The sequence below is a fragment of the Euprymna scolopes genome, chromosome 41 (assembly GCF_053919585.1).
Source record: "Euprymna scolopes isolate OS-2025 chromosome 41, ASM5391958v1, whole genome shotgun sequence".
Taxonomy (NCBI): Eukaryota; Metazoa; Mollusca; class Cephalopoda; order Sepiida; family Sepiolidae; genus Euprymna; species Euprymna scolopes.
The window spans coordinates 20,645,643-20,664,218 of record NC_136522.1 but is presented as its reverse complement, the minus strand read 5'-3'; the positions used below and the strand labels follow the sequence as shown (position 1 = coordinate 20,664,218).

Sequence of the window (18,576 nt, the reverse complement as noted above, 5' to 3'; positions counted from 1 at the left end):
TATTTTGTCTTCTAGTTAGAGATCGTACAATGTAGTTGATTTTGCTTTTCCTTTTGAAGCTGATTTTTAATTCACAATTATGAATCGTTTTACTCAATATTAGCATAGCTCTAGGATATTTATACCTATTGAGCTTATTATATATCGACAGTACAATGGGCACTGTTTTCTTTTAATAGTATTAATGCATTTACTAATACATTAAAATGAACTCTGCTCTTTAGACTCCAGGTCTAATTCCCTCTAAAAATATATATGTATATGTATAGAAGAGAAAATTAATAACATCAAAGGGATGTAGTGTTTACCTAATATACGTAATGGTAAACGTCAAACTAATATAAATAACAGTATATATATAAAGAAAATGTAATCCCAACTGAATAAAAAAGCTCAATTCGCAATAGAGAGTAGAACTTATTATAAGAGAAAGAAAATTAAAACTGTTGAACTTTATTGTTTGACTGAATACTCCAAAAAACAATTTACAAAGTCCTTATTCCGTGGAGTTTCAAAGAATGCTATTCTTATTATTATTCACATCAGAGGACATAAAGAAATCAGCGAATTATATTTGTAGCAATGCTAGAATTTGCTAGTTAAGGCATTAAGTGAAACTGCAATTTATTGTAGTTATAAATTGCCAAATAAAAAAATGAAAAAATATTGGATATGTAAAAACCTAATATAACAACAAACCGCGCATAATATTTCAGCTTGAATGAAACTCCTCTAGAGTTGATCCAAAATGCAAAATAGTTCTTTAGATAGAATGTATTCCAAAATAAGCCCAGCATGACGATGCATATAATCCGATTGGAAAGTTTAAAAAAATCTGATTGGAAAGTTTACAAAACAGCTGAAATAATGAAAATTGTTTGTTTCCGGGCAGTGCAGTAGTCCAAAGAGAAGTCTGTCTCTAGTCAAATGGGATCTAATAGTAAGAAGAGAGAAATCCAAAATGAGAACCTTCATCATCGGATTAAAAAGAAAAAAAAAAATATATATATACATATACATTCACATTTACAATAGCCCCTTTATATATGACTAGCGAGGGGTACCCGGCGTTGCCCGGGTGGTTGTAGGTGTGTGTGAAAAAAACAGGTGCCCATGAAAAAAAGGAAGCGTTGATGACGCGCAGTTGGAAAATAGTAAAGTGTGAAAAAAAAAACCAGGTGCGCGTTTTTGATTGACGTGACGGCGATAGGTATTCAGCAGTTAGCATTTTGTGCGGGACAGTTTTTAATGAGGTCAATAAATCGGTTTGTTTGTTTTTAAAAACCCGCTCCCTCGTCTCGAAATGAAAGCTACCGTCTGATATGACAAAGTCGACATTGACCAAACGTTACTTAGCTCTCTAGAGACCACTGGCTTTCGGCCTGTGATTCGAGTTTCGCTTTTTGTTTATACCGAAAACCGAATGTAACGCGTGCCGATGTGGGAAATGTCGAATAATTAACGTTTGAGAGTCAATAAAATTAAATAGACAGGCGAGCTCCGTGGTTAAGTGAGATATTACAATTTATAGATGATATAAAAAGTTTTAAGAAGTTGCGAAGCGAGCGAGCGCTTCTCTAAAAGAAGCCTTTTGTGGACATCGAGGAAAAGCGTACATACATACATACATACATTTTCGCTTTTATATATATAGATTGAACTAAAATCAAACAAATGTATGTTTGATGAAGTAAAATTTTCCCGAAATATAATACTGACTTCCAATGCAAGTAATAACTCTGTGCAATTATATGAAAAATATACATATTGTATTAATAAAAGGTGAATCTGCATAGTTTATTCCACCATTGTATGTCTTAATTTGCTTCAGTTTATGTTGATCCGTTACATCTCTGCATTGTATTGCCTGATTTAAATTTCCTTTATATACACATTAGACAATGCTTCAAGCAAAGTATAATAACCTTTTATATATAATTCAACAAGTTCAAATATGTTGATCAAATGAACTTAAACCAATATTTTTTTCAAAAATGCTCAATATAAAGTAGAGCTTTATCATTAAAATTTATATAAATATTAAATCTGCCTTCACCAATTAACCAGTGTCAAGCTCACATTATTCAGGAGGTGCCTTGACAGTAACTATAACTGTTGAGGCAGCCCTGAAGAGATTTACCAGCCCAGATGTGACAACAATATTCCATACATTATACAACATAGATAAAATAATAAAGTAAATTAAATTGGAAAGAAAAATAATTAGAAAATAAAGATTAATCAGTTTTTAAAAACCTAAGATTGCACAAAGTTAAACTCATTAAAAGCAATTAACATTCCATCTTTTTCTATGGTGCTGTGAAATTGGAGCAGGATTGAATTGTATTTAATTAAAAGAAAAGTGTCTTTCTTTTTGAACAAGTTTCTTAAAAAATGAAAAGATCTTCCATTGAATTTGTATTAAAATAAAATACACTGCACTGATTAAATCTACAAATTGATTTAAATTTACATGTAAAAATGTAAAAGTACTGAAAACAAAAGCGAATCATATTGAAATAGTCAGCTCATAAAATGGCTACCAGATGTTATTGATTCGTTTTGTGTGATTTTTCCAATCGGTGTTGCAAATTAATCCACCGTATTAATTTATTGTCTTATTAATAAAGAAAAACCTATTTGATTTTATTTGTTTCTTACAAAACAAAGCATTCTCCCATAACCCTACCAATAATCCTATGTCCTCATGGCAATAATAATAATTTTTAATAAACACTACTTGATTTTATTATTTGTTAATTAAAATTTGCAAAATAAAAATTAAAAAAAAAATAATGTGCAAAAATATAGAATAATTTGTTTGAAAAATGTTTGAAAAAAATATGGGCATCTATATTATATATCTCTTTTTCCGACTGTTCCATTTTGTAAGAAAGTATTAGGCCGATCTGGCTGAAATTTTGTATGGGCTTTTGTTATGATAAGGTGCAGTGAACTAAGTATTATGGTATCCGTTTGATGTACAGTTAGGGATTAATAGGGTTACTACAACATCATATTTACTTTAATTTTTTCTATGAAACTACTGCACCGATTTGGCTAAAATTTTGTATAGACCTTTGTTACGTGAAGGTGCAGCTAAGTATGCTGGTATCTGTTCGATGCACAGTTAACGATTAATTGGGATTATTATTTAATGTAAAAATGAGCACAAATTTAATGATATTCAACCATCAAGTTGACATAAAGCACTCATTCTAAGTCAATATAATTTTTACCTGTTTTTAACAGGTTAAAAAGTCTAGAATATCAATGCATACATATTTGTCTTCATTATAGAGTAAGAAATAGTCTAAGAGCCAGCTAACATCAACAAAATTCATTTCTTTGCATATGGCAATATTTTTTTTTCTAATTTCGTTCTTTCAGAAAGGGAAGCAATCTCAGAGGCACAAATGGAACTTGGATTTTTGGTTATGGAAGCCCTTGCCACTTTGCTGAATGGAAATAGCAGCAATGCCAGTAAGTGGATATAAAAAATTATCTTATTTATGTCAATGTAAACTGGATGTTTTATTTCCTCTTTTTTTTTTAACTCATGTTCACCCCTACCAAAGCATATCGCCACTTGGACATAAGGGGCTACTATTTGGAGGCCATGTCTAGGAAAGATTAACAAGATATTTGTTTATGATACATTTAAACTTCTGCATATTAGTACAGTCAGGGAAGCAGGTAGCAGGAAGGGAATTCCAAAGTCTAGCTGTTCGAGGGGAAAAATATTAGAATAGAAAGCTTTCTGGAATTTAGGGACATCAACAGTGAAGGGGTGAGATCTTATTGCTAAACGGGTTTGTCGGAGATATGTACGTTGAGGGGGTACAAGTGAAACGAGTTCATCAAAACACATTCAATTAAAATATTTGTGAGACAGGCTCGAGGTGCAGTAAACTGCAGGCTAAATGCACCCAACAGGATAGACACTGAGATAGGTAGCAGGCGACCGAGAAAAGAGGGGGGGGGGCGACAGGCATAGAAAAAAAAACAGTTGTAAACAAAAGAAAAAAAAAAAGAAAAAAGGCAGATAGGGCCAAAATGCGAGGGATATTTCTTTTGGCCAAGAAAGCTGTAAACGCTAATTGAGCATGACAGCCCGGAGTGAAAGGAAGCGTACCAATGAAATTCCAATTTACAAAGCGACCATTGTTGATGGCCCCCTGGTGCGTGTGTGGCCTCTACTGAAAAGATGCGTGGCCTTTGTGGAATTGGATTTGGTTCATTTTTATGATCCCTCAAAGTTAATTGAATGAGACCATTCTGGTTTTAATGGCCCGTCAAATTCTATTAGGCACACGCCGGCTGAGACATTCCACTCCATTGCCAACAGAAGAAGAAACAACCCCTTTTTTGAGCATAGGCCGCGTGGTGAAAATTTGAGTGACAGCGGTTCCGGCATCCTGATTGGTTAAAGGGCCGAATGAGAGAAAAAGAAGAAGATTTAGCTCCCGCCCCCGCAATATAAGCAGCGAGTTTTGAGAGACTGAGACACACAGAGACCGACAGACATGGAGTGACATCTGCTCCCCTGAGCTCGAACGAGCGAAAAAGCACCTCATTGATTGACCTGCCGACGTAGCCATTTAGTCTTTATCGAAAACGAAAGAACTTTGCAGTTAACAAACGGCCAGTCCCTAACTTAACATGTAATATTGTGGCAATGGGTCAGGGGCTGCAGCTTAGTTGATAAAGTGGGATATATTAGATTGACAACTCTTTTTTGGACCTTATCTAAGTGGGAGGGACTAGTGGTAGATGCACCAGCCCAGATGTGGCAACAATATTCCATGCAAGAGCGAATGGTAGCCTTGTGGGGAAAGTGTAAATTTTTAAAACTCTGGAGAGTGAGGAATAATCTGTCTTTTTTTTTTTTTAACATTTGGTGATACAGTGGCTTATGTAAATTTTGGTTATTGTCCAAAATTCCCCCATGTTAAAAAAACAAAAGTAAAGAAAGATCTGTATGATATGCGTACTTATGATGAAAAGAAATATCATATTTCAAAAATCATAAATTGACTTGGTAGTATTTTTAATTAAGAAAATCAAATTTGATGAGTAAAGAAGTGTGGTTGTCTTGTTCACTATTTTGAAAACAATCTTAAAAAAACACAGGGAGATAACTCAATAATTCAAACTTCTGTAATTTATGTTGTAATGTCTATGAATTCCCATGAACAACTTAAAAATGAAAATAAATTTATTTATAAAAATAAAACTACTTGATCAGTTTGTCATTTTTGGAATATATTTTCGTTTCATCACAAGTAAGCATATCAAACATTTTTCTTTTATGTTTTTAATATATGGGGAATTCTGGACAAGAACCTAAATTGTCAACAATATGCCATGCACAGCAAATAGTGACTATAAAGAGATAAAGAATGAAGCCAAATTCTTAGCCTTTTTTTTTTTTTTTTTCTGGATTCGAATGGACAGTATGCATATCTTTAATAACCACTTTATCAAAAGAAATATATATATATATATATATATATATATATATATATATATATATGATGAAATATAAATGTATATGTAACACTAGCAAAGATATTCACGCTTTGTGTGGGACTTTGCTGTATGCTCGGATATCCGCAAACAGCAAAGTCCCAACATTCATCTTTGACCTTGACAAATAGTGTGCAGAATCCCTAGGTCGGAGACCATCATAATGCCAGGTTTGGTCATGATCGGTCCAGTAGTGTAGGCTGTAGGAGAGTATATATACATAGGCTATGACCTTTACCTTGGAAAATGGTATGCACCATCCCTAGGCGGGGAACCGTCATCATGCCAGGTTTGGTCATGATCGGTCCAGTTGTGTGGGTTGTAGGAGAGTTGAACACAGACACACACACACATACGAACGCTACTACTTTATATATATGTATTGCAGAGAATGAATAATAATTAGATTTTATTATGATTATGGCAGAAATTGTGTTTTTTTATGTTTATGCATTTTTGAAATGAGGATTGATTATTCAGACTATTGTTCTCATCTTAAATGTTATTTTCACCATGTTTCAGTCGACTATCTTCTCAGGTTTATCTCGTCAAACTCAATCTGCACGGAATTCAGAATGGAACCCTTTATTTAATCCACGAGGAGAGGATGCTCTCGTTCTGTCAGCCATGATCTTGTGATGTAGTGAATACTCTTGCCAATTACTTGGGACTTCTACCCAGTAATGACTAACGAAATGAGAATATACTAGCCCCATAGATTAAATAAAGAGTTTTGTTTGAAATTCTGTGTAGATTCCCAATTTCAACAGAAGGATTCTGACATGGATAATTGCGAACAACTCTAGTATGAAGTTTAGGAGCCTTTTCAAGTTCTACAAACATTTCAGAGTTCGACAAGATACACTTAGAGAAGGTTGCAGGTTTCATCGACTGAAAGGTTGTGAAAATGACACTCAAGATGACAACAGTAGTCCGAAGAATCCAAATAAGATGAATAACCAGTCCTCATCTCCAAAATCCAGAAACATGAGAACAGTAGACCAAATAATTCAAATTATCAATCCTCATCTCAAAAATTCCAAAACATGACAGAACTTAATGTTTCTGTAAATGTTTTCTTACTCTTTGAGTGTTTGACATGAATTTTGATTAGGAGAGATTCTTCTTGAGCAAAGTGTTATTTTTAAAACGTTTTCAAAAAAAAAACAAACAAAAAAAAACCTGTTATTAAATTAAGCCATAATTCTGTTAATGGTTTAGGAAAAGATGATGATGAGGAAAGAAACTTTTAAATATGAATCATGTCAGATTATCCACTTAAGATGTTGATGGCTTTTTTCTTTGTTTTCATGTTGAGTTTCATTGAACAAATAAATAGATACCTTAATTTATCACAAGATATATATATAGTGATTATTTATAATATGTCTATTAAAGTAGACAAGTGGATGTGTGTGTATATATATATATGATCTGAGTATATCAGCTTTAGTGTGTGTGTGTGTGTGTTTGTGATTTTCAACCTCCTATAAGAAGGAGATCTAAAGAAAAATTGCAAGAATCTTGGGACGAATGCCAAAGTAATAAATTACAAAAAGTTGATTTAATAAACATTTCTATTTATTAAAATAAATTAAAAATTTTTTTCTTCAATGATGCGATTAATAAAATATTATTCAGAAAATACAGACGGTATTTTCTTGTATTTCTTATGTGTCTGTATTTCCTGAAGAGTAACAATTTATTATTCGAAAATTTGAAAAAATAAAATGTTTCAATTTTATTTTAATAAATAGAAATGTTTATTAAAATCAATTTTGCACTTTTCTTGTCTTTCAACTGTTAAATTTTAAATTCTTAATATCAAGTAGATTTTGTTTTATTATATAAATAGATATACTAAAAATGAGTAATGATAGTGTTTATAGCCAATAATTATAGTAAAAATAGAAGGTTAAGCATGAAGAAAATCATAAGAAATATAAATTGATAGATATATTAATTGATTGAGATATTTAATAATGAAATTAATATATGCGTTCAGAAATTGTGTAAAAACTTTTATGTAAAATTAGCGGGGGGGGGGGTACCTGGTGTTGCCTGGGTGTGGAGAGGTGGTTTTGTAAGGAGTCAACCAGAAAAAAAAAAAAGATGCTGCCTGAGTGGAGAGTGGTGTGAAAAAAAAAAAAAGTTTAAGCGAATGGTAAAATAATTCAGTTTTTGTTTTAAAAGGAAAAAAAAAATCCCATTACGTTTGAAATAAGAAAAAACAAAAGAGTAGGCAGGCAAGCAGGTTCGAACATCTAATGTGAACAAGGAAGGTAAAAAAATGATAACTCCCATGGTATTCGACTTCGCTGCAAGCGCGTATGATAACTTTGCAAAAATGTTGACGAAAAACTGACCCCTCCTTGTATAAAACTGCCCGGTTGAGGGTGAAGTAATGAATGTTTTGGGCCAATTTTTTTATATTTGTCGTCAAAGATATCGAGCTTCAAAAGGTTACCGATCTGGTCAGGATCCATCACGTGTGTCAAAAATTTTTTTGAGACATACAAACACACACATTTTTTGCCTTTTATGTATATACTAGTGGGGGGGGGGGTACCCAACGTTACCCGAGTGTTTGGAGGTGTGTGTGGTCGGGGGTGTTGGGGGGTGTTAATGAAAATCTAAGAATAAGCGAAGTAAAAAAAGAAAACAGAAAAACGAACGCTAAAACTTATCTGACAAATAAAGTGGGGAGTACCTGGTCGGTGGGGGGTGGAAGTTAATCAAAACATCGAAAAAAAAAAAAACACAAAAAAATAACATAAGGCAAATGAATGATGTTAAATGTAAAAATCGAAAAAACAGAAACAAAAAAAGGAAATAGAAAAACGAACGTTAAAACTTCTGAAAAATAAAAACCAAAAAAAAAAAAAATGTGAAAAATGGCTTGAATAAGCCTGTTTCAATATTAAAATTTTAAAAATTGGTTGGTACCCAGGTATTTTTGGGTGTGTGTGGTCGGTCGGGGTGGGGGTGTTAATGAAAACCTAAGAATAAGCAAAGTAAAAAAAAAAAACAGAAAAACGAATGTTACGTGAAAAATGGCTTAAATAACCCTGCTTCAATATTTAATTTAAAAAAAATCAAAAAAAAAGAAGACATCTCACACCACGATTCGAACCCAAAATGTTTAGATAATGACCCAACGCTCTAACCAACTGAGCTAACACGACATACATGAAATTTAGTAAATTCTTCAACTATTTAAACTAAATCAGGTCATGACATCATTTGACGCATGCGTAGAATCAATCTCGTCATGAGAGGACGGTTTTTGTTGACTCCCCCACCCCCACCCCTGTAGAAAATTGTTGATTTCAGGGGGAAGAAATTAACGTTTTTGGCCAATTTTTCGATATTTTTCGGGCGAAGGATGGAGCTTCAATATGATACCAAGTTTGTTAATTTTTGTTCTGTCTGTCAAAAGTTTTTAGCGGACACACAAACACACATACATACATACATTTTCGCTTTTATATATATACTAACGGGGGTACCTGGCGTTGCCCAGGTGCTTGAAGGTGTGTGTGGTGTTAAATAAAAAAGAAATCAGGGGGTGGGGGCGAACCCAAAGCCCTGAGGCGAAGTTTGAAAATAAAATCGGCCAGCCAGAATGAGTTACTGAAAGATGTTTGAATTTATTTAAGAAAGAACCAAATTGACAGGTGCGCGCACGGAAGTCGTAGAGCGTTACGATGACGACGACGACATAAGCAATAGCTATTCAGCAAATGAGGTCAATAACCAGGTTTGTCTGTTATACGAGAAGTAAAAAAAAAACATAAAAACAAACGTTAAAACTTAAGCGGGGGTGGGGGGTAATTTAAACATCGGAAAAAAAACACAAAAAAAAACTAACGTAAGGCCAACGAACGATGTTAAATGTAAAAATCGAAAAAACAAAAAAGAAATGGCTTAAATAAGCCTGTTTCGATATTAAAATTTAAAAAATCGGTGGGTGTTTTTGGGTGTGGTCGGGAGGGTGGATACGCAAAGTAAAAAAAAAAAAAAGAAAACAGAAAAACGAACGTTACGTAAAAAATGGCTTAAATAACACTGTTTCAATATTTAAATTTAAAAGATCGAAACAAAAAAAGACATCTCACACCATGATTCGAACCCAAAACCTTTAGATAACGAACCAATGCGCTAACCAACTGAGCTAACGCGACGTACATGAAATTTAGTCAGTTCTTCAACTATTTAAAGTAAATCAAGTCATGATGTCATCTGACGCATGTGTAGAACCGGTCGTCGTCGGGGTGAAAAAAATGAACGTTTTTTGGCCAATTTTTTGATATTTTTCGAGCGAAGGATGGGGCTTCAATATGATACCAAGTTTGTGAAATTTTGTTCTGTGTGTCGAAAGTTTTTAGTGGACACACATACATACATACATACAAACATACACACATTTTTGCTTTTATATATATACTAGCGAAGGGTACCCGGCATTGCCCGGGTGTTTTTCGGGGTTTGTGAAAAAAAGCCGAAGCGTTGACGACGCACAGTTGGAAAATAGTAAAGTGTTTTAAAAAAAACAGGTGCGCGTTTTTGATTGACGTGATGGCGATAGGTATTCAGCAGTTATTTTGTGCGGGACAGTTTTGAATAAATGGGTTTGTTTGTTTTTAAAAAGCCGCTCCCTGTTTATTAGGAGGAGCGAAGACGAAGTCGACATTGACCAAACTGGGTCTGGGCCTGTGATTACAGTCGAGGTTCGCTTTTTTTATACCGAAAAGCGAATGTAACGCGTGCCGATGCGGGAAATGTGGAATAATTAACGTTTGAAAGTGAATAAAATTAAATAGAGAGGCGAGTTCCGTGTATAATTCGTAGATATTACAATTTATAGATGATATAAAAAGTTTTAAAAAGTTGTGAAGCGAGCAAGCGCTTGTTTGAAAGAAGCCTTTCATGGACATCGAGGAAAAGCGAACATACATACATACATACATACATTTTCGCTTTTATATTTATAGACTAGCGAGGGGTACCCGGCGTTGCCCGGGTGTTTTTCGGGGTATGTGAAAAAACCCCAAAAATGTGAAAAAAAAAAACCAGGTGCCTGTGAAAAAAAAAACGAAGCCTTCACGACACGCAGTTGGAAAATAGTAAAATGTTAAAAAAAACAGGTGCGCATTTTTGATTGACGTGACGGCGATAGGTATTCAGCAGTTAGCATTTTGTGCGGGACAGTTTTAAATGAGGTGAATAAATCGGTTTGTTTGTTTTTAAAAACCCGCTCCCAGTTTATTAGGAGGAGCGAAATGAAAGCTACAGTCTGATATGACGAAGTCGACATTGAACAAACGTTACTTAGCTCTCTTGAGACAACTGGCTTTCGGCCTGTGATTAGTCGAGTTTCACTTTTTTTTATACCGAAAACCGAATGTAACGCGTGCCGATGCGGGAAATGTCGAATAATTAACGTTTGAGAGTCAATAAAATTAAATAGACAGGCGAGCTCCGTGGGTAACTCTGAGATATTACAATTTATAGATGATATAAAAAGTTTTAAGAAGTTGTGAACCGAGCAAGCGCTTCTCTGAAAGAAGCCTTTTGTGGACATTGAGGGAAAGCGTACATACATACATACATACACATACATTTTCGCTTTTATATATATAGATGCTAGCGAGGGGTACCCGGCGTTGCCCGGGTGTTTGAAGATGTGTGTGAAAAATCCGGGGAGGGGGGGTTAAAAAAAAAAAAGGTAAGTATGAGGATTGAACCCGAACCATTGAGGCAAAGTTGTAAATTAAAGTGTGAAAAAAAACAACGTGCGACGTTAACCATTGCCCCACCGCGAGATGCTAACGGAAACACGTTTGAATTTATTTAATTACTTGGATTTGGCAGGTGCCTGTTTTAATGAGTTAATGAGGTCAAGTTTGACTGCAGGATAGTATTTCATTTACTGCGGAACACTTTTTTTTATTTTTATTTTCCCAAGATGTTATAGGAAAAAGACTAACCCACATGCGGCGAGCGACAAATGTTGAATATTTATCTTCCCGAAATCGAGCAAATTAAATAGACAGGCGAGCTTCGTTGTTAACTGTGAGATATTACGATTTATATGTGATATAAAAAGTTTTAAAAAGTTGTGAACTGACCGACCGCTTCTTTGAAAAAAGCCTTTTGTAGACATACAGAAAAAGCGAACACGCATACATACATACATACATACATTTTCGCTTTTATATATATATATATATATATATATATATATATATATATATATATATATATATATGCATGCACACATGTACTATTGATGGGACAATTATTATTTTTTCTTCCCCCGATTCTGATACTATTACCAATTCTGATTCTATTTAAATTTCTAAATATGGAGTTCATTCACATATCTGTAATTTTTGTAAAATTGTAACAATAGCTATTAGAGATCAATTATTAAATACAAGTTAGAAAAACATTTCATCCAAGGCATGAAAATTGTTAAATAAGATGTTTTTACTATAGGCTTTAAAAATAAAGGTACAACATTCAATTTGAAATTTATTTATCTTCAAAGTGCACTTTTATAAATTTTACAAAGTAAGGTATAAAAATTTGATTTAAATTGAATTAAAGTTACCCTGGATTTATTTATGTAACTAGTGCACTTTGAAGATAAATAAATTTCAAATTGAATCTTGTACCTTTATTTTTAAAGCCTATAGTAAAAACATTTTGTTTAACAATTTTCATGCCTTGAATGAAATGCTTTTCTAACTTGTATCTTATCTTTTTAAGATTATATTTTAAAACTCTCCTTCTCTCTATTTCAGTTTGTATTTCTCCTCACACCACAACTCATTTTTGCAACCCCATCTTTGTATTATTACAGGTCTGAATATTCTCTCTGTTTCAGTTTGTATTTCTCCTCACACCACAACTCATTTTTTTGCAACCCCCTCTTTGTAATACAGGTCTGAATAATGAGAAAATCTGATTTTTTTTTAACAAAAACTTTAAAATAACTTTTTTAGATTAAATTTTTAAAAATTTCTTTCAGAATAGAAAGTCTTTAAAATTTAATAAAATTAAATTTTCATCTCTGTTTTCCCATTATGTACTGAATATTTGTTGATGAAACCTATATGAAATAGGTTTCATTAACAAATATTCAGTACATAATGAAAAAAATAGAGATGAAAATTTCAAAAGGATTGTATAACTGGTTACGGTCAATAGTAGTCCTCGTCAGCGAAAGTCTTTATTATTGTTATTCAAAACATTTTGTGTCCTGCTCTTTCATGCAAGGACTAATTCCCCAAATTTCAGCTTAAGAGTATTTTTAAGGCTTTTTGGGGAGCATAACATGCCCCATTCCCATTTATATTTCAGATTTGCATTAAATTTGATTGATAGTCATTAGACATCAATTAATCAATATTCCCTCAATTTTAATCCCTTGAAAATCCTTAAGCTTAAGCCCTAAATATACATCAAAATATTCCCAATTAAAAATTATGCTTTTCATAGCATGCAGCCTAGATAGTGAAAATAAAGATTGTTGAATATGAAACTGCTGTTCATCATATATTAATGGCTGACTGGTCTATTGAATGCGACTAAAAATGATTTTATTTTGGACAATTGTTATTTTTTTTTTTTTCTTATTTTTTTACAAAGGCATCACCACTTATCAAGGCTAAGAGGCCACTCGAGGATAAGGGTTAAAAAGTGTACAGTAGACAATTGGACAATAAAGTAATCGTTAGTAATGGAAATTCGGTAAATTTGTTAACTTAAGTGGAACGGCTCATCAGAAACTTGTTTACGTTAGACTTGAAAACAACCATATTGTAGTCAGCTGAAAAGCAGGAAAACTGAACACATGGAATCTACGTTTAGGTTTAGGCAAAAATAAAGAGTGGGGGAAATTATTGATAGTGTTTTTTGCTAGACGGTTGTTTCTTGTGAAAGTTTGGCTAAGGGGGAACATAGATTGGAGCTCAGTGGAGCACTTGCCATAAAAATAATGATAAAGTAGAGACTCGCAACATCTCTTCAACATCTTATATCCAGTAAAAAAAGTACATTTTATATTCCTACAACTTGTCCCTTCAGTATTGTTTTATTTTCTGGATTTTCTTCTCTCCTCTCCTCCAACCCAGGTGTATTCCGTGAATGTGGAGGAGCCCGCTGCGCACACAACATGGTGCCTTACACCGACTGCCAGCATCAAGCTCTCAACATTGTTCAACAGCTGGTTCTCTCCCCTGGTGGTGATGACGATATGGGCACTCTACTCGGACTTATGCATACAGCGCCTGTTACAGCCCTTGAACTGAAGACCCATATTTTAAAGGTAAGAAAAACTAAAAAAATCTTTCATCAAATTTCATAAATCATTGTTAAATAATTGATAGGAATTCATAGGCATTACAACATAAATCTTGCAAATTTGAATCATTGAGTTATCCCCCCCCCCTTTTTTTTTAATAAAGATTGTTTATAAAAATGACAAACAAGACAGCCACTCTTCTGTTAATAATAAAATTTGATTTTCTTAAAAATAAAACTACTTGATGAATTTCTGTTCTTTGGAATATGATATTTTTTTTTTGCCATAAGTATGTACATTTTTTTTAAATTTTTTTTTTTTTTTTTTTTTTTTTTAATATAGAGGGAATTCTGGACAAAAGCAAATTATTGTTTTACAATTGACCATACATCTGTATTAGAAAGTTTCCATAGGTTTGTCAGTCAAAATTTTGAAATACGATTTTCATCAACCTATCATGTTTAGATTTGAAATATGTCTATACGTGTTAATAAGAGGCTTTGTCTGTCAGTCTTGTTGCATTCTCCGCCTTAAAAATGTACCAAAAACAAATGTAAAATGTTGCTGCATGGCTGAAAGATATGGTCATTGCACAAAGAAGTTCTTCATGCACTTGAGGTCTCCGACATGAACTGTCTTCGATGCTTCCAATCCAATCAAATCCCAAACTGCACCATCTGAGCAAGATGCAACAGTGTTAAACCTTAGCAACCGTACATCAATGGTAATTAAATTAGCAAGTGTGAATTTTGTTAAGGGTCACACTGAGTGCATGATAATAACACAGATCTGCAAAATAGAAACATTTCTAGAGATGAGTGATCTAAATTTGAGGCAGGGTGCAGAAGATCAAATGCCGTAGACAAAACAGAGTGATATAACAAAAGATGTCACATTTTTTAGCTGGGAGAAACAAAAGTTTTGAAATCACTCTCTCTGTAGAAGCCTTTGAATGAGACATTGTCAATAATGTGGAAAACTTGATAATCTAAGCAAAATGTTATCTTAATGTCTGTCTGTGTGCGTCATTCATTTCAATTAGGCAGTAAATAATTAGCTAAAAAAAACATTAGTTACTCTTTCCAGAGTAAATTCTCTCTCCAAATAAAACCTTGAAGAAAACTCTCAGCAAACGTCTACTTGTGTCCTCTGCCTTCATGAAAAGAAGCTTATTTCTATAGCAACTACTAGACAAAGTGACAAGGATGAAAAGAAATGAATATCATCCCATAATTAAAATGTCTTTCATATCTTCAAAAAGACTAATCTTAATGCAGAACTGATGAAAGACAGTGGACATGTATTCAATGATATTTATTCCAAATCACTAACCAGTTTAAGAGGGAGAGAATGAAAGAGAGATTGATAATCACTAATTAATTGTACATTGCCAGCCCATTTACTTTTTACGTCTGATACATCGCATGCTTTCAAACAGACTGTCATTTAGAACTGTGTGAAGTCATTTTCGTTTCTTGTACATTCCCACCATTTAAAAAATTTCCAACTCTGGATCATCAGTTTCATTGTGGCTAACTCCTTAGCTGTTTATACTTGTCATTCTCAACTAAATTATTTATTAGGTATCTACACCCTCAATCCTTAACAATTCTATCACAAAGCAGTATATCAATCCTGAAGCACTATTTTTTATCTTCATTCTAAATCACTATCCAGTTTAAGAGGGAAGAGATAGAGAGTGATATTGATAATCACTAATTAATTATGTTGTCAGCCTATTTCATTTACATGTCTGATGTGTTGCGTGTTTACCAACTGCTTTGTCTATCACTCTCTCTTATAATCATCTAGCATCATGTCCATTTCTAGCATATTCCAACAGCCTAACCTATTTTCAAATCTGGATCATCAAGTTGACTTAGGCTAAAGTGTCTATTGTTTTCAATTCTCTGTTATTCATATTGGCTACAGTTGTCTGTCCAGTGGCTGAAGATGAAAAGGAATGAGACTTATTTTAAGTAGATACTTAGTTATTTAATGTTTTGTTCGGTTATCTTAGAAACATGTGCTATTGATCCCAGTTTCCTTAAATGGCTTAAAGGTTGGCAATAGCCACTTTCTGAATCGTATGTTGAATGGCGTTATGATTAATTATCAGCATTTATTTTATCATGCATCCTAATTTATTTCTGAGTAAATACATGTGGTACTTGTACAGTTTAATCAAAACATTAAAAAATGAAAATATTGAAAAGTTATATTGTATGTACCCGTTATGGAATGAAGTTCTCCGGGAAAAAAAATTTCACATAATTTGATCAGGTAGTTTTTTCTTTTTGTACAGAGGAAAATCAAATTTTAATGAGATTGACCTATTGTTGCCATTTGGCTGTTTATATACACAAAAATTGATTAACAAAGGAAAAAAGGATTAAAAAAGGACACAGAAACTCTGTAAAATAAGTGGACCCCCCCCTAAAATATTTATCTAAGTATTTTTTCTGCTCATGTTTCAAAATAATCTCGTTAAATTTTGACAAACTTCAAGCAGTGATTGGAGTTATCTCCCTTTGGCACTTCCTTCTCCTAAGCGAATAAAAATGATGGCCGCTACCCGATCTCATTAAAATTTGATTTTCCTTAGTAAAAAAAACAAAAAAACTGCTGGATCAAATTAAGTGATTTGGCACTTGCACAGTTTAATCAAGACATTAAAAAATGAAAATATCGAAAAATGTTATATTGTATGTATCCATTTTGGACTGAAGATCTTTGAAAAAAAATTTCTCTTAATTTGATTGAGTAGTTTTTGTTTTTGCTTTTTTTTACAGCGGAAAAACATGTTTTTATGACAGCATGTTGAAGGCAGTCATCTTGGATTTAAAAAAATTTTTGTTTGGATCTTAGAAACGCCACGGGCAGATAACTCAGTTTAAAGCACCGACACTCCCTCCCCATCTTTAATACTAGCTTTTCTTCCTAAAAATCTAACTTTTTGCTCGGTATCATAACAAATTGTTTTTTCGCATTAAAAAAAAAAACTATTTTATGAAATTAAGTGAAATTTTTTTTCAGAGAACTTCATTCCATAACGGATACGTTTAATTTAAACTTTTTTTTCGATTTTTTTCATTTTTTAATGTCTTGATTAAACTGTACAGGTACCAGTGATTTTTTTTTTTTTTTTTTTTTTTTTCTCCCATGAAAACTTCATTCCATAACGAGTACGTACAATATAATTTTTTTTTTTCAATAATTTCATTTTTAATGTCTTGATTAAACTGTACAAGCGCCATATATTTTAACTAATATACATTCAGACAATATTTAAAAATACAAAGAACTGATATAATTTTATTGGTTAATTTCCTAATTTATTGTTCAGGTTATATTCTATTATAAAACCAGGAACATTTTTTAAAGCGTCAAAATTTCTTAAACATTTTAACGATTATTATTATTTTTTATTCCGGCATCTTTTGAATGAGTTTTTAATTATTAGTCTCTTGTCATAAAAGCAAGAAACTTTAAGTTGGGGGGAAGGGGGGAGGGAAACAGAAAGCAAGAAGGGAATTCCAAAGTCAAGCAGTTTGAGGAAAGAAGCTTAGAGTAGAAAGTGTTCTGGCATCTAGGTACCTCCATGGTGAAGAGGCAATGGGGCTGGAACTTAGATGTGTGGGACCTATAAGATTAGGGGCTCTTTGTGAACCCTGTCAGAGCAAGAGGCTAGTGGTTGGTGCACCAGCCCAGATGTGGCAACACTGCTCCCTGCCTGAATGGATGATGGCTTTGTTTGTAGATTTATAGGATACTGGCAATTGTGAGAAGTGTTCTGTTCTGTTAGAGTGAACTCACCTTTGCAGCAGACTTGGCAGTATCTTCTGTGTATTTGTTCCGATTCACGTTACATGTGGCCAAAGAGTTTGAATGTTGGATCTTCAGGTAGGTTGCTATTAGCCATGGTAACCAGGGGTTGGAAAGATTCTGATAAAATTGTATCTGATGTAGATATATTTGCTGAGGACATCATGCTGTATGATATGCGGGAAAAATGACCGTACACATATGCAAAGCAATAGCAGAAACCCTAGAAAATGATCTTCAGTCTGTGAAATGGGACCATAAATGGATGGTAACATTTGCTGCTACTAAGACCGCACGGTATTTCTGTGACAATTACAAGAAACCTTCCTAACCACTGATAGTTCATAACAATCTACTTAAGATCTTATCAATCAAACTTCTCAGGCAACATGAATTGGAACAAATACACTGAGGACATTGCCAAGGCTGTTGCAAACAAGGTGGGTTCTCTCTACCATATTAGAAAATTACTTGCATCTAAGAGTATCATATCTCTACAAAGCCACTGTTCACCCTTGCATGGAGTATTGCTGTCACATCTACCACTAGTCTCTCTCCTTCAGACAGGATCCAAAAAATACTCTCAAATCTAATAGGTCCCACACTATCAGCCAATCTCTGACTCCTGTCCCATCGTCGTAATGTTGCATCACTGTGCCTATTTAAATGATGAACTCCAAGCACTTGTCCCACCATGATGTATATTCTCCCTCCCTATCTTACAAGCACCAAAATCCCAACCCTCTTCTCTGTTGAAGTCCCCTAGATGCTGAAAAGCCTTCTACTGTAATAGCTTTTTGCCATAACTCTGCTAAGCTTTGAAATTCCTTCCCGGTTTCCTGCTTCCCTGACTATACTAATATGAAGCAGAGGTTTAAATATAATGCGAACGGACACGTCGCAGCTCAACT

The 18,576-nt window shown here is 33.6% G+C and overlaps 1 protein-coding gene across 4 annotated transcripts in view; it reads left to right on the top strand.

Annotated features, from left to right (window-relative positions):
- The window catches only part of LOC145266399 (WD repeat and FYVE domain-containing protein 3-like), a 447,754-nt gene that overhangs the window by 241,036 nt on the left and 188,142 nt on the right, over positions 1-18,576 (top strand). For all 4 annotated transcript variants that reach the window (XM_080122046.1, XM_080122045.1, XM_080122044.1 and 1 more), the window contains exons 12-13: positions 3,391-3,483; positions 13,671-13,864. In XM_080122046.1, coding sequence (XP_079978172.1) covers positions 3,391-3,483; positions 13,671-13,864 — 287 coding nt within the window. The remainder of the gene's footprint in view (positions 1-3,390; positions 3,484-13,670; positions 13,865-18,576) is intronic.